This window comes from Eleutherodactylus coqui, chromosome 7 (assembly GCF_035609145.1).
Source record: "Eleutherodactylus coqui strain aEleCoq1 chromosome 7, aEleCoq1.hap1, whole genome shotgun sequence".
NCBI lineage: Eukaryota > Metazoa > Chordata > Amphibia > Anura > Eleutherodactylidae > Eleutherodactylus > Eleutherodactylus coqui.
This window is the reverse complement of record NC_089843.1, coordinates 31867908-31884486: the sequence shown is the minus strand read 5'-3', so window position 1 is coordinate 31884486 and position 16579 is coordinate 31867908. Positions and strand designations below refer to the sequence as shown.

Here is a 16579-nt window from a genome sequence, read left to right as displayed (position 1 = left end):
AGGGTTGTCAGTGTACTTACCCTCCTGACTTTTCTTTATCTTTAACTGTTATTGCACTGGGTTCTGATGTTGTGCTGCTCAGAAGGTGCGTCGCATGTGCGCACATTTCAGAAAGTCTTCCACAGATGCTGCCACCATCAGGACACTACAATAATGCTTCCAGCTGCCTGTTCACTGACTGTTGTGCAATGTGCCCACATGCTGGTATTCAACATTGCACATGTTGGCCAGGGTTTACAAGCAGAGTGGAGCCATTGTCAAATATCAGCTGCAACATGCCCATTGGAGTGGTAGTCAGCCTCTGCACTTCTTCACAGAGGAGTGGGCATGAATGTCTGACATCTGTCAGGTGTTAGGAAACTTTGAGGAATCAGCGAAAATGGTAAGCGGCGATGTGGCCATTATCAGCGTAACCATCCCGCTGCTTTGCACGCTGAGAAGGTCGCTGCTAAGCATTAAGGTCATCACATTGCGGATAGAACAGGAGATGGGGGATGACAATACGTTGCTTGATAGCCCGACCACCCTCTCGTCTGTTTCTCAGCGCCTATTGGAGGAGGAGGAGGAGGAGGAGGGGGATGAGACCGCTGCCCACACTTCAGAGGGTACCCATACTACTTCCCTCACATCCTTTTCAGTGTGTATGGTCTGAGGAGGAGGAGGCTGAGAGTTATCCTCCTACTGAGGACAGCGATGTGTTGTGCACTGGGACTCTGGCACACATGGCTGACTTCATGTTAATCTGCCTTTCCCGTGACCCTCGCATTAGTTACAAACGTTTTGCAATACATTATGTATACCCAAAAATGATGCCATCAAAAAAAATATATACTTGTCCCGCAAAAAACAAGCCCTCATATGGCTGTGTCAATGGAAAAATGAAAAAAGTTATGGCTCTTGGAATGCGACTGGAAAATTAGTTAAAATTAAATATTTGGCCCATTTAAAAAACATGGGTCTGACAAGGTAGTAAGAAACCCGCCACTGAAGGCGTTAAGCCTTGTATTCCAATCATATCTATCCTCCCAACAAGTTACTATGATACCTATGACTACAGATTTCTCTTCAGTCAGGAGCTTTAATTCTCCTTGCTTTTTCCTATGATCGGTGCATTTGTGTAAAAACATTTTAGTTTGTGATCGGTGTTTCTTGTTCCTCTACTTTCCTTCAGAATTGGCTGGCTTTGTTCTTTCTTTCCGCTTCCAATAGCAATATTCTCAATTTTATTCCTTAGCTGTATATTTTTGCCAGGCCTTTCACTTCCCTTTGCATATTGTTCCAGTTTACTACCCTGTGCCTTTGCTGCAGGCTGTGATGGGCTGAAAAAAGTATTCCAGACCTCTTCTAGACTTTTGAGACAATTGACTGAATGGCGTTCAATGCTGCCGGCATGCACTGTGTGTATTTGTTGTTTCCCATTCTTGTTTGTTTTATATTACCAAAAAAAAAAAACAAAACACCACCAATTAAATAAGCTGCAATGCCTTGGAGGCACAATATGTGAAAATGGAAAGGCACAGGATAAAGCTTGTATCTTTGCGAGCTGTCCATGTTTGGCATAGCATAATTGAATTCATTAAACCCCACTGCTACCTGCGTAAGGTCTGTAAAAAATTCATAGTAGCTGGACTGGCAACTTAGAAACACGTCTGAGGTCAAAAACGGAGAACTGTAATATTCCCTGCACCAAAGATTATTCTGCTGCTCTATACATTGACAGTAGAGACCGGATTTACATTTTGTATAGGCATTAGAGATGAGCGAACACGTTCGGCTCCGCCCCTTTTTCGCCCGAACACCGAACTTTGCGAACACTTCAGTGTTCGGGCGAAAAAGTTCGGGGGCCGCCGTGGCAGCGCGGGGGGGGGTGCGGCGGGGAGTGGGGGGGGAGAGGGAGAGAGAGAGGGCTCCCCCCTGTTCCCCGCTACTGCCGCCCGCGCCGCCGCGCATCTCCCCGCCCCCCGGCGGCACCCGGACACTTACGCGCGAACACTGCAGTGTTCGGCAAAACCGGTGTCCGGGTGCGGATGTGTCCGTAACGGACACGTTCGCTCATCCCTAATAGGCATATATGTGATGCAGTAACTTTCTCTGCTCCCTGCACTAAAACACAGTTTAAGACCTTTGTTGGCAACAAGCTTTCATAACCAGCAGCAATATACCCTTTGTAGAATATCTGTTCCCATTAACAACAGACCACGTGTTATATAGGGACAGAAATGTGATGTGCTTAAATGTAAAATGGCCACTTGTACAACTACACCTATATTATATATCACTAGGTCACATGCTACAGGAGTACAATGAAACTGCTGCCCACATGTAAGATGGAGAACACATTTTGTAACATCAGTAATGTACCCTGGCTGCTGATTGGCTACACGTTGACCGCTACAGCAGAGATTATGGGTAATTCAATTTCTCTACAATTTGAGCCAAGAATCAGTTCGGAATAACCAAATTAGATTACGTGAAAAGTGGGATGCGTAACCTTAATCACAATCACTGATTACACAGTCCTACTGCTCATACTACCATGTACCCGTTATATTGGATATCTCTCCTTCTGAACACGGGACGCAGTAGTAGCAGCAGGTATGAATTGTTTCTGTTGCCTTTTTTCTGCTTCCAGGTAAACATTGGTCTGAGCAGCGAGATACTGGGATCTGAAGGAAAAGACAAGAACCTTTACTACCATGTGAGTTTCCACAAACAAGCATGTCACATAATACGCTCACTCATGCAGAATTCTTTTTGTGTTGTGAAGGATTGTATTCAGTGCTGATGCCTGCACAAATATGGAGCATTTCTGCACAGGCAACGCTGGTTTACACGGGCTGCAGAATCAGCCACCCTTATTTAAAAGACTAATTTGTCTAATGAGGTGTCGGGTATTGTGGGTATGCACTGTTTTTAGCGCATACCTGTACAGGCAGGAGAGTGTGCCCGCACACCTCCTATGTACTTCTATAAAGCTCTTTGGTGCGCAAATACACATAAAATAGGGCAAGCCTTATTTTATTGCACCTGCGAAAAGAACAAATACAAAATGCAAATGTATGAACAAGTTAAGGGATGGTGTAAAATGATTCCGGTCAAAGACACATTTCACGTACATTTTCTGCAGCCCAATAACTTGACTGTTAGTCCAATAATCTTTACATATTATCACTCCATAGGAGGGAGCTACAATTTCCATGATGATTGAACTCATTTTGTATAATCTGTCAAATTTTAGGACATTCTTATGGTGACACGGGCTGCTATTGCTGAAATGTTGAAATCTTAACAGAATTTAGACTGTGTTTGTGAAAGAATAGCAGAGACAGCTGCAGCGGTCAGTGCAGGACAGGTGGCCCAGTAAGTCTCTTTTTTTTTTAAACAAAAAACATGCAAGTGTCAGACTTAAAACATGTTTTACCTCCTGTACATTTGCTGATGTTCCAATCAGTGTTTGGATTTTATGTGACAGTTGAGCAGCATATAAATTTGTATGCAAGACAATGTGCTGCAATAAATCATCTGTGTAGAACAGGTTGAAAAAATAAGTAGAAATTCTTTCACTTCCACAACTATATCTAGGACAGCTTAACCCTTTCCAATCCTATTTGTATCCTGGTTTTCCTAGGGGGCTTACTCTTTTTCTGCCGTTGTACAATGGCGCTGTATGCTGGCTAAAGCCAGTACTGCATGAGGTGACACGTTGGATAGGCTCCGACAGCAGAGAGGATGGCAATATACAGTAAGAGAACCCCGTCGGATGTCTTCCAACATCGGAGCTGTACAGCCTTAAATTATAATGTCTTCAGAGGTCAGACAGTGGATTGGAAAGGGTTAAGACCTCCTTCACACGGGTGACACGGCATTGCTGCAAGAAAATTGCAGTGATATCGCATCGCTGGTCCGTGTGATTTCGCTGCGTCTTCTTGCAGCAATACCGTGATTTTGTGGGCTACAAAGTCGCGCACATTTGTAGCATCACATGCCAGGATTTTTTTTTTGGGTGGGGATCTTGAAATATTAGCCCTACCCTGAAAATAAGCTGTAGCTGAAGAAAATAATTAAAAAGAATAAGTATACATCACCTCTCCCTCGCTGCCCAGCAGCTTGTTATTGGTCTCTGGCACTGTTTCTCTGCATCATCCTCTGACCGGGGTTTCAAAAATCCCCGCTTCATGAAAACACTGGCTGTGATTAGCTGACACTTAACCAATCACAGCCAGCAGTTGATGAATAGCTGTGATTGTTCCAACTACAGCCATTCATCGAGCACTGGATGTGACTGGCTAAGCGTCAGCCAATCACAGCCAGCGCTTCCAGGAGGCAGGATTTTCCAATCTCCGGCCAGAAGATGAAGAAGAGAAACAGTGTCGGGACCCGGGGAGTAACTGCGGTGGCGTCGGATAACGCTTCTAAGGTGATGTAGTAGGAGAGTTTGAATTTTAATTTTCCCAAATGCTACATAAAATGGTATACCCATTGTAGATTGGAATGTATCCCTTCAATTGTACTAAACATGTCCCTTGTACTAGGCATGTCATTTATATTAGGCATCTCACTTGTACTAGACATGTCCCTTGTACTAGACACATCACTTGTACTATTCATATCACTTGTACTATGCATGTCACTTGTACTAGACACATCAATTTTACTCTAGATATCACTAGCATGTACTAGGCAGTTCTGGGCACCTCACTTTAAAAAAGACATAGACAAACTGGAGCAAGTTCAGAGAAGAGTTAACAAGATGGTGAGTGGTCTGCAAATCATGTCTTATGAGGAACGGTTAAAGGATCTGGGAATGTTCAGCTTGCAATAAAGAAGGCTGAGAGGAGACTTAATAGCTGTCTACAAATATCTTCAGGGGTGTCGCAGTGCAAAGGGATCAGTCCTATTCTCATTTGCACCGGGAAAGACTAGAAGCGATGGGATGAAACTAAACGGGGGGAGGAGATACAAATTAGATATTAGAAAAAACTTTCTGACAGTGAGGGTGATCAATGCGTGGAACAGCTTGCCATCGGAGGTGGTGAGTTATCCTTCAATAGGAGTGTTCAAACAAAGGCTGGACAAATATCTATGTTGGATGATTTAGTAAATCCTGCACTGAGTAGGGGGTTGGACTCGATGACGCTGGAGGTTCCTTCCAACTCTACCATTCTATGATTCTATTAGAGATGAGCGAGCACCAAAATGCTCAGGTGCTCGTTGCTCGAGTTGAACTTTCCGCGATGCTCGAGGGTTCGTTTCAAGTACCGAACCCCATTGAAGTCAATGGGCGACTCGAGCATTTTTGTATATCACCCATGCTCCGCTAAGGTTTTCATTGGTGAAAATCTGGAAAACCCAAGAAAGTGATGGAAACGACACAGAAACGGATAGGGCAGGCGTAAGGCAACATGCTGGGCTGCATTTCAGGTTCCCAGGTACCACTATTAAGCCGCAATAGCGGCAAGAGTGCCCCCCCCTAACAATTTTTACTTCGGACAAACCCTCATTAGTAAGGCACACCTTAGCTAAGCACCACACTACCTCCAACTAAGCACAAGCACTGCCTGTGGGACACACCGCTGCCTCTTCTCCTGGGTTACATGCTGCCCAACCCGCCCGCACGACCCAGTGTCCACAGCGCACACCAAAGTGTCCCTGCGCAGCCTTCAGCTTCCTCATGCCACACGCTGGCCTCATAGCCACACCACCCTCATGTCTATTTATAAGTGCATCTGCCATGAGGAGAAACCGGAGGCACACACTGCAGAGGGTTGGCAGGGCCAGGCAGCGACCCTCTTTAAAAGGGGCGGGGCGATAGCCCACAATGCTGTACAGAAGCAATGAGAAATCCAATCCTGTGCCACCTCAATCAGGAGCTGCACACGTGGGCATAGCAATGGGGAACCCATGTGCCACACACTGTTCATTCTGTCAAGGTGTCGCATAGCTCAATCGACACTGCAAGGGGAAAGCCGTCTGCGCTCTGCCCCCTACCCAAGTCAGCCAGTGTCTTTGTGCCAGACAGGTCAAACACCGCGATGGGAGCTAAGTTTGCACCAACAGCATAGGTGGGTCCTAGGAAACCCAAGACATGAACAAAAAATTGATCTGAGCGGCCAAACATGGCAGACTTTCACCGCGCCCACAACATAGGCCTCGGCCCACAGCTTCAGCAATCCTAGGCAGGAAGTGGACTTTCACTGCACCCAGGACATAGGCCTCTGCACAAACCTTCAGCAATCGCGGGCCTAGAGCGGACTCCAATGCTAGCGTAGCTGTGCACGTCTCATTAGCGCTGTATTGCTCCTGTAGTTTGTCCCAATGCAATGCCCTGGATAATAGAGCTAACGTCAGATTAAATACATGTGGGCTTCGGCCCACACTGCATGCCCTAGTCAGACTGTTTTTTTTTTAGAAATAGTCACAGGCACAACTCCGCAATCGGAATTCCGTGTGCACCCACAGCATTGGTGGCTCCCAGGAAGCCACCGGCGGTACATAAACAAATCCCATTGCAGTGCCCTGGACAGCAGAGCTAACGTCAGATTAAATGCAGGTGAGCTTCGGCCCACACTGCATGCCCCAGTCAGACTGGTTTTTTTTATAAGTACACAGGCAGGTACAACTCCCTAATGTGAAGTCCGTGTGGACCGACAGCATGGGTGGGTCCCAGGAAGCCACCGGCGGTACATAAATAAATCCCATTGCATTGCCCAGCACAGCTGAGGTAACGTCAGATTAAATGCAGGTGGGCTTCGGCCCACACTGCATGCCCCGGTCAGACTGGGGTTTTTAATACATAGACACAGGCAGGTACAAATCCCAAAGGTGAAGTCCCTGTGGACCGACAGCATGGGTGGCTCTCTGGAACCCACCGGCGGTTCATAAATATATCCCATTGCAGTGCCCTGGACAGCAGAGCTAACGTCAGATTGCATACAGGTTGACTTCGGCCCACACTGCATGCCCCAGTCTGACCGGGGTTTTTAATACATAGACACAGGCAGGTACAAATCCCCTATGTGAAGTCCCTGTGGACCGACAGTATGGGTGGCTCCCTGGAACCCACCGGCGGTACATAAATATATCCCATTGCAGTGCCCTGGATAGCAGAGTTAATGTCAGGTTGCATACAGGTGGGCTTCGGCCCACACTGCATGCCCTAGTCAGACTGGGTAAATGTTTTTTGGGCCATGTACGTGGAACACCACGATGGAAACACTTAGTGCACCCATAGTATGCACCGACCCCTGTAATACTCCTGTAGCTAAGGTATACGCACACCCCACTAACAGTAATGTTGCAAAAGTCTAGGGAGACCCTATTAACACTTCTGTAGTTACAGTATAGATGGACCCCAGTTACGTTTCAGTAGCTGCAGTATAGGCAGAGCACAGTATCAGTTACATTTCAGTAGTAACGGTATCGACAGGCCCCTGTAACATTTCCGTAACAGCAGGATAGGCATAGCCCAGTATTAGTGGGATTTCAGTAGTAACAGTATAGACAGATTGACAACACCTATGTGGAAAAGCTAGTATTTTCTAAGACAAGAGAGGGGCATTTGATTGCAATGAAAAGGATACTTAAAGGGGTGGTCTCGCGAAACCAAGTGGGGTTATACACTTCCGTATGGCCATATTAATGCACTTTGTAATGTACATCGTGCATTAAATATGAGCCATACAGAAGTTATTCCACTTACCTGCTCCGTTGCTAGCGTCCTCGTCTCCATGGTTCCGTCTAAATTCGCTGGCGGCTTGCTTTTTTAGACGCGCTTGCGCAGTCCGGTCTTCTGCTCAGCACGAGCCGCTTCAGTGTGTTAGCCGCTACAGCTCTTCTGCGCATGCGCAGAAGAGCTGTAACCTCTCGGGAGCGCGCTGGAGCGGCCATTCTGCTACCATCCTCTGTTAGAGGAAGGTGCAGAGCCGCCCAGCTGAGAAGCCCAGCCGAGCGGAGCCGAGAAGCCCAGCCGCCCAGCCGAGAAGCCCTGCCTAGAAGCCGCCCATGTAAGTGAGGGGTCGGGGGTGATGTGTTAGCCTACCGCCCTGCCCCGTAGCCTACCGCCCTGCCCCGTAGCCTACCGCCCTGCCCCCGAGCCTGCCGCCATGCCCCCGAGCCTGCCGCCGTGCTGCCCGAGCCTGCCGCCGTGCTGCCCGAGCCTGCCGCCGTGCTGCCCGAGCCTGCCGCCGTGCCCCCGAGCCTGCCGCCATGCCCCCGAGCCTGCCGCCATGCCCCGAGCCTGCCGCCGTGCTGCCCGAGCCTGCCGCCGTGCTGCCCGAGCCTGCCGCCGTGCTGCCCGAGCCTGCCGCCCTGCCCCCGAGCCTGCCGCCGTGCTGCCCGAGCCTGCCGCCATGCCCCCGAGCCTGCCGCCATGCCCCCGAGCCTGCCGCCGTGCTGCCCGAGCCTGCCGCCGTGCTGCCCGAGCCTGCCGCCGTGCTGCCCGAGCCTGCCGCCGTGCCCCGTAGCCTACCGCCCTGCCCCCGGAGCCTGCCGCCGTGCTGCCCCCCGGAGCCTGCCGCCGTGCTGCCCCCCGGAGCCTGCCGCCGTGCTGCCCCCCGGAGCCTGCCGCCGTGCTGCCCCCGGAGCCTGCCGCCGGGGCCTACACACACACGCACGCACACGCATACACACACACACACGCACACGCATACACACACACACACACACACACACGCATACACACACACACACGCATACACACACACACACGCATACATACACACACACGCGCGCGCATACATACACACACACGCGCGCGCATACATACACACACACACACGCGCATACACACACACGCATACATACACACACACATGCATACACACACACACACACACACGCATACATACGCATACACACACACACACGCATACACACACACACACACACGCATACACACACACACACGCATACACACACACACACACACACGCATACATACACACACACACGCATACATACACACACACACGCATACATACACACACACACACGCATACATACACATACACACACACACGCATACATACACATACACACACACGCATACATACACATACACACACACGCATACATACACATACACACACACACACATATATATATATATATATATATATATATATATATATATATATACACACACACATATATATACAAACACGTGTGGGTGTATATATATATATATATATATAATGTGTGTGTATATATACACTCACGAATACACGTATGCGTATACTCATACACACGTATACTGTATATATATCTATCTATATATATATAGATAGATATATATATAAAATGTGTACACGCATATATACACACACATATATATTTAGGTGAAAAAACTATTTCATCTAAAACAGTGGCAAGTGAATTGCAGGGAGGCATTACAGTACCTTCTGCTGAGAATTCAGCACTGGACAGCTCCCTCCTATTACGAAGCCTGGGTTACTTGTGCAGGGGGAAAGGATCAGCACTGGACAGCTCCCTGCTAAAACGAAGCGTGACCGGCGTCTCGGGAGCGAGCACGTCGGGCTGAAGCAAGCGCAGGGAGAAGAAGCGGCGGCCATCTTTGGGAAACTTTTTATAAGTTCATGAAACGCCAGAACTGTAAGTAGGAACCGGCTTTAAAAGCCATTTACATTGGTACTTAGTATTGTATACTGAAGAAGGGGGACTGGGCAAAAAAAATATTTCACTGCTGCCTCGAGACATCTCCTTTAAGGTACTGAAAGTCTGCACTCCTTCTCATCTCAAGCTGGAAAATGGAAAGGCTACAGTCCTATGGTTTCCGTTGTCCATTTCATTTACAGCAGTATTGACAGACCCCAGTAACATTTCAGTTCCAGCAGTGCAGACAGACCCCAGTAACATTTCAGTAGTATCATTAGGGACAGGCCCCAGTAAAATTTCTGAGCAACAGTATAGACAGACCCCAGTAACATTTAATTTACAGCAGTATTGACAGACCTCAATAACATTTCAGTAGTAGTAACAGTATAGACACACCCCTTTAACATTTCCGTTGCAGCAGTGTAGGCTGAGCACAGTACCATTTCATTTGCAGCAGTATTGACAGAGTGCAGTAACTTTTCAGTTGTAGTAACAGTATAGACACACCCCATTAACATTTACGTTGAAGCAGTATAGGCAAAGCTGCAGATTCACACTTCCCTGGCAGCAGTGTAGGGAGAGCATATATTTTTTTTAAATTTCAGTAGTAGCAGTATAGTCAGTACCCAGTAACATTAACGTAGAAGCAGTATGGACAAAGCAGCAGATTCACAATTCCCTTGCAGCAGTGTACGGAGAGTACAGCTTTTGTAACATTTCAGTAGTAGCAGTATAGTCAGACCCCAGTAACATTAACGTAGAAGCAGAATGGGAAAAGCAGCAGAAAAAGATTTACCTGGCAGGAGTGTAGGGAGAGCTTAGTACTTGTAACATTTCAGTAGTAGCAGTATAGACAGGCCCCAGGAACATTTACGTACAAGCAGTATGGACAAAGCAGCAGATTCACATTTCCCTTGCAGCAGTGTAGGGAGAGCACAGCATTTGTAACATTTCAGTAGTAGCAGTATAGTCAGGCCCCAGTAACATTTACATAGAAGCAGTATGGGCAGAGCCCAGTATTAGTTACATTTCTGTTATAGCAGTATAGACATGCCCCACTAACATTTCCGTTGAAGCAGTATGGGCAGAGCCCAGTATTAGTAAAATTACAGTTGTAACAGTATACACCAACCAAGATAACATTTCAGGAGCAGAAGTATCGGCAGACCGAAGTTACATTTCTGTTGCTGAAGTATAGTCAGACCCCTGTAGCATTACTGTGGCAGAAGTATAGGTAGGCAGAACAGAGTTACATTTCTGTAGCAAAAGTGTAGGCCAACCCCAGACACAGTGGTGTAGCATGAGTGCAGGCGAAGCCCATAAAAATTACTTTGATTACATTGTAGGCGAGGGCCCGAAAAATTGGTGTACCGACAGTACAAATATAACCCACAAAAAATTGCCCATGCCCAACCCAGAGGGCAGGTGAAACCCATTAATCGCTTAGCGTACTGTGGCCTAATTTTTAACTAGGCCTGGAGGCAGCCCAGTCAAGATAAAATTGGTTCAGGTGAAAGTTTCAATGCTTTAATGAGAATTGAAACAGATAAATATTAGTTAGAAAAGTTATATGAGCCTTTTGGCCCACAGAAAAATTGGCAGTTCGCGGTGATTACGTGAGGTTTCAGGAGGAGGAGCCGGAGGAGGAGGACGAATACCATACACAGATTGACAAAGGTCTTTAGGTAGCGCTGCTGTCCGCTGGTGGAGAAGAGAAGTCTGGGGAAATCCAGGCTTTGCTCATCTTTATGAGTGTAAGCCTGTCGACACTGTCAGTTGACAGGTGGGTACGCTTGTGCGTGATGATTCCCCCAGCTGCACTAAACACCCTCTCTGACAAGACGCTAGCCGCAGGGCAAGCGAACACCTCCAGGGCATACAGCGCGAGTTCGGGCCACGTGTCCAGCTTTGACACCCAGTAGTTGTACAGAGCAGAGGACGGTGGTACAATCGGCTACGTACTCCCTCACCATCTTCTTACAGTGCTCCCTCCGACTCAGCCTTGGCTGGGTAGGTGTGACACAGTCTTGCTGGGGAGCCATAAAGCTGGCAAAAGCCTTGGAGAGTGTTCCCCTGCCTGCACTGAACATGCTGCCTAATCTCCGCGCCTCCCCTTCTACTTGGCCCCCGGAACTGCGCCTTCTGTCACTAGCGCTGTCAGATGGGAAGTTTACCATCAGTTTGTCCACCAGGGCCCTGTGGTATAGCATCACTCTCAAACCCCTTTTCTCTTCGGGAATGAGAGTGGAAAGGTTCTCCGTGGGTCAAGCAGTGTGTACACCCAGTAATCCGTAGTGGCCAGAATGCGTCTAACGCGAGGGTCACGAGAAAAGCATGCTAACATAAAGTCAGCCATGTGTGCCAGGGTACCTGTACGCAACATATGGCTGTCCTCACTAGGAAGATCACTTTGAGTATCCTCCTCCTCCTCCTCAGGCCATACACGCTGAATGAATGAGAGGCAAGCTGCATGGGTACCCACTGCAGTGGGCCCAGCTGTCTCTTCCTCCTCAGGCTCCTCCCCCTCCTCCTCCCCCTCCTCCTCCTACTCCACGCGCTGAGATATAGACATGAGGGTGCTCTGACTATCCAGCGACATACTGTCTTCCCCCGCCTCCGTTTCCCCCCGCAAAGCATCAGCCTTTATGCTTTGCAGGGAAGTTATCAACAGGCATAGCAGGGGAATGATGACGCTAATGATTGCAGCATCGCCGCTCACCATCAGGGTGGACTCCTCAAAGTTTCCAAGGACCTGGCAGATATCTGCCATCCAGGCCCACTCCTCTGTAAAGAATTGAGGAAGCTGACTCCCACTTCGCTGCCCATGTTGGAGTTGGTATTCCACTATAGCTCTACGCTGCATATACAGCCGGGACAACATGTGAAGCAAAGAGCTCCACCGTGTGGGCACGTCGCAAAGCAGTCGGTGCACTGGCAGATTAAGCCGATGTTGCAGGGTCCGCAGGGTGGCAGCGTCCGTGTTGGACTTGCGGAAATGTGCGCTGACCCAGCGCACCTTGCCGAGGAGGTCTGACAAGTGTGGGTAGCCTTTCAGAAACCGCTGAACCACCAAATTAAAGACGTGGGCCAGGCATGGCACGTGCATAAGGCTGCCGAGGTGCAGAGCCGCCACTAGGTTACGGCCGTTGTCACACACGACCATGCCCGGTTGGAGGCTCAGTGGTGAAAGCCAGCGTCCGTTCTACTCTGTCAGACCGTGCAACAGTTCATGGGCCGTGTGCCTCTTCTCTCCTAAGCTGAGTAATTTCAGCACGGCCTGCTGATGCTTGCCCACCACTGTGCTGCCGTGTCGTGCGACACTGACATGGCAAAATGGATACCCCTGTTTCTATTGTGTTCAGAAACATATCCATTGTGGACCTAGTCTTATGTCCGTATGCACAACGGGGCCCAAATCGAAAGGAACAGCTGGTGGCTTTCAGAACAGTTATTTTGCTTGAAGGTGTTTTAGTCCCCATCGCCCATTTTTAGAGCCCTTGAGTGGCCAAAATGACAGAGAATCCCCAAAAATGACCCCATTTTAAATACTAGACCCTTTAACAAATGAACACCCCAAGCAGGGAAAATTTCTCTGTCTGGGTCGGGTCAACACCTGTTGTCTTTGTGTTTTCTCCACTTCCTGGTATGAGCAGACCAGTTTGTCCTCGATGTTGCAGCATCTCCTTTAGGCCATCATAGGAAGATTCACAAACTCTGCTATTTGTGGGCAGTTCTTGCCCAAAATAGACCAATAGCATTTGATGATCCCTGCTATCCTACTGCTCACAGAATTATACGTAGACGGAAATACTATTTGGGGGGTCAGATAACAGTTGAAACTGCGCCCCTTTAAATAATTCAAAGAGAAGAGTAAGGACTCACCTGGTGCTCAGTGGGATCCACCTTATCAAAGGGGTCCCACTGGCACCCAGCATCCAGGAAGGCATAAAAATATAGGAAACCAAGTTTTCCAGCCTGATCCACCATCCAGCAAAACACCGGAGATCCAGCTGACATCAAATCAGACTTCTCCCAAAGAAGTCTTCATGCAGTCAGTATCCAAGTAAAAAAGTAGATTCAGCGCTCATGGGATCCACGGCACAGTATAGCACAGATTCCCCCAATGGGTTAAATAACAGTTACTTCATTGCAACGCGTTTCTGCATCAGAACGCCTTTTTCAAGCAATAACAATTATAGCAGCAACACCACAAGGTATGCGGCGTCTAGCGAGGTAAGAGCATTTATTGTATATGATATATATATATATATCTGTGTATGTGCTGCTGCTATAATAGTTATTGCTTGAAAAAGGCTTCCTGATGCCGAAATGCGTTGCAATAAAGTAACTGTTATTTAACCTATTGGGGGAATCTGTGCTATACTGTGCCGTGGATCCCGTGAGCACTGAATCTACTTTTTTACTTGGATACTGACTATTTTAATATTATTTCTTTAAAAGCTACACTCAGGGCACAACATATAACAAGGACAATTGTGTCGCCAAGACAACAAAGGAAGGGTGGCACACCCACTACACTAGGACGAACATTCACACAAAACTTCAGAACCCCACCAGTAGAGATTGCTAGAAAATATGCCAATCAGGCAAAAAAGGCCCGATAGTCGGCTTGAGAGAGGCCAGTCAGTTAGTAATTTATATGCTGATTTGGGCTTTGAGAGTTAGCTCTAGTAGAGACTAGATGGTGGCCTCCACATTTAGGGCCCCTCACTTTATTCTCGAGGCCCTACTAAGTGCTATATCTTATGAATATCCGTAGGGTCTTGTTTTTATAAAAGGTACCTATATTGGTGGGGCCTTAGATGAAGGTGTTAAACTTCTACAATGACCAAATCTACGGTCATGTAGTAAAACAATGGTTTCCTAATAGAATGCTACAGAGAGTATATCTCCAAATTCTCCAACAGTATATAAAAATGAGTATATTGATTTCTGATGGAGGAAGTCTCTGTAGGAACCAAGCTCATTTGTAATCTTAACATATTTTGTATACTGTGTAATTTAGCTCACTTTTTAGTAATCAGTTCTGCTCATAAAAGTTAACCGATTTCAACTCTACGCGTTTCGCCACTGCATGTGAGTGGCTCTTCAGGAGGATTGGTATTCTCAGTGTAAGGAGCAGATTATGTAGAGTTTTAATCTGATTGAGTTTAAAGAATCAGTGTCAGAGAAATGTTAGTCCCAATGGTGAATATGTACAATCAGGGTTCACTCAGAGCTTAGGAAAAGGGGATTAGGTATCCGCTGGTGTGCAAATCTAAGCGTATCCCAATTTGGCTATCTTGTATGTTCTAATTTATATAGACACCCATGTGGTTGCGACTTTGGAGACTGCAATCTCAAAGTCTGAAGATTAAATAAGGACTTCAGATTTACAAGATCAAAGAGGAAACTAGGTATTAGCGAGAGCTCAGTTGTTGGAGCGTTTCTCAAATTTAGAACAATTCCTCCTGATTTTTGAGATCTGTCAGTAATAAAGCAAAGTGGTGAGGGCTGATTTGGACATGAGGCAGAAATTTCCACTCATAGCCCAAAGCCTTTCAGATAAATGCCACAGCTTTAAGATCTCTGACAGCATTCAATGATCAAGCTGTAGAGATTGGTATTAGACATGAGAGAGATATAATTCTCCTCATATTCTCCAGCCCTTAAGATAAGGAGCGCAACTGCTGTCTAGATTGCTAAGTCTTAACTCAGACGATCATAGCAAATGAGGTCAGAATATTGGTAGCTCAGAGAGAGTAAAATAAAAAAAATAGTAGCTCCCTCAGCCTTGATGGTAGGCCAGGGAATGAAGAGACTCATAGACTTGACCTCCTTATATAGTCCTGTGCTCCGCCTCCTGGGGAGTGATCAGGACTGCCTATCCAATCAGATCTACCTTTGTTGTAAACAACGGGCACATGTGTTGTTAAGGACATCAGAGAATAGACTGATTCCTTAACATTTAGGCCCCTTCCGTTGTTCATAGTGGGGCCGTTGTGATTGCGCTGCCCGATTCATGACAAGCAATACACGATCGTTAGACGGGGCTCATGATGCAGAGGAGCGGACCACCATCACCCAAAGTGTCTGCATCTACCAGTGTGTGACGTCAGTACGCTGGGCGTGGTGTGCGTCCGTCAACAGAGAAGAAGAGAATGTCCCTATGTTGCGGCAGCAGCGTCCCATTTAGCCCTGACGTCAGCATGCTGGGCTTAACCTATGCGTGTCAGTGCTGAGCAGGGGATGCGTTGAACTGCAGCACATGACGTTATGACGTCCAATTCGACGTCCCGGCGTTAGACGGGGCTCAAGGTGCGGAGGGGCAGATTACAAATGAGCTTGGTTCCTACAGAGACTTCCTCCATCAGAAATCAATATACTCATTTTTATATACTGTTGGAGAATTTGGAGATATACTCTCTGTAGCATTCTATTAGGAAACCATTGTTTTACTACATGACCGTAGATTTGGTCATTGTAGAAGTTTAACACCTTCATCTAAGGCCCCACCAATATAGGTACCTTTTATAAAAACAAGACCCTACGGATATTCATAAGATATAGCACTCAGTAGGGCCTCGAGAATAAAGTGAGGGGCCCTAAATGTGGAGGCCACCATCTAGTCTCTACTAGAGCTAACTCTCAAAGCCCAAATCGGCATATGAATTACTAACTGACTGGCCTCTCTCAAGCCGACTATCGGGCCTTTTTTGCCTGATTGGCATATTTTCTAGCAATCTCTACTGGTGGGGTTCTGAAGTTTTGTGTGAATATTCGTCCTAGTGTAGTGGGTGTGCCACCCTTCTTTTGTTGTCTTGGCGACACAATTGTCCTTGTTATATGTTGTTGTTATAAATTTATTTCTTTTACTTTCGTCTTTCCTGTGATAGGGCTTTATATTTTTCTAGTAAAGACTTGCTGCCTCTCTGCGAATTGATACTGACTATTTGGGGGGGCTTTG

General features: G+C 47.3%; 1 protein-coding gene across 1 annotated transcript in view; it reads right to left on the bottom strand.

The window, feature by feature from the left end:
- LOC136573248 (vomeronasal type-2 receptor 26-like) overlaps positions 1–16579 on the bottom strand; it is a 32784-nt gene that overhangs the window by 1148 nt on the left and 15057 nt on the right. The window contains exon 3 of the mRNA XM_066574547.1: positions 2543–2666. Coding sequence (XP_066430644.1) covers positions 2543–2666 — 124 coding nt within the window. The remainder of the gene's footprint in view (positions 1–2542; positions 2667–16579) is intronic.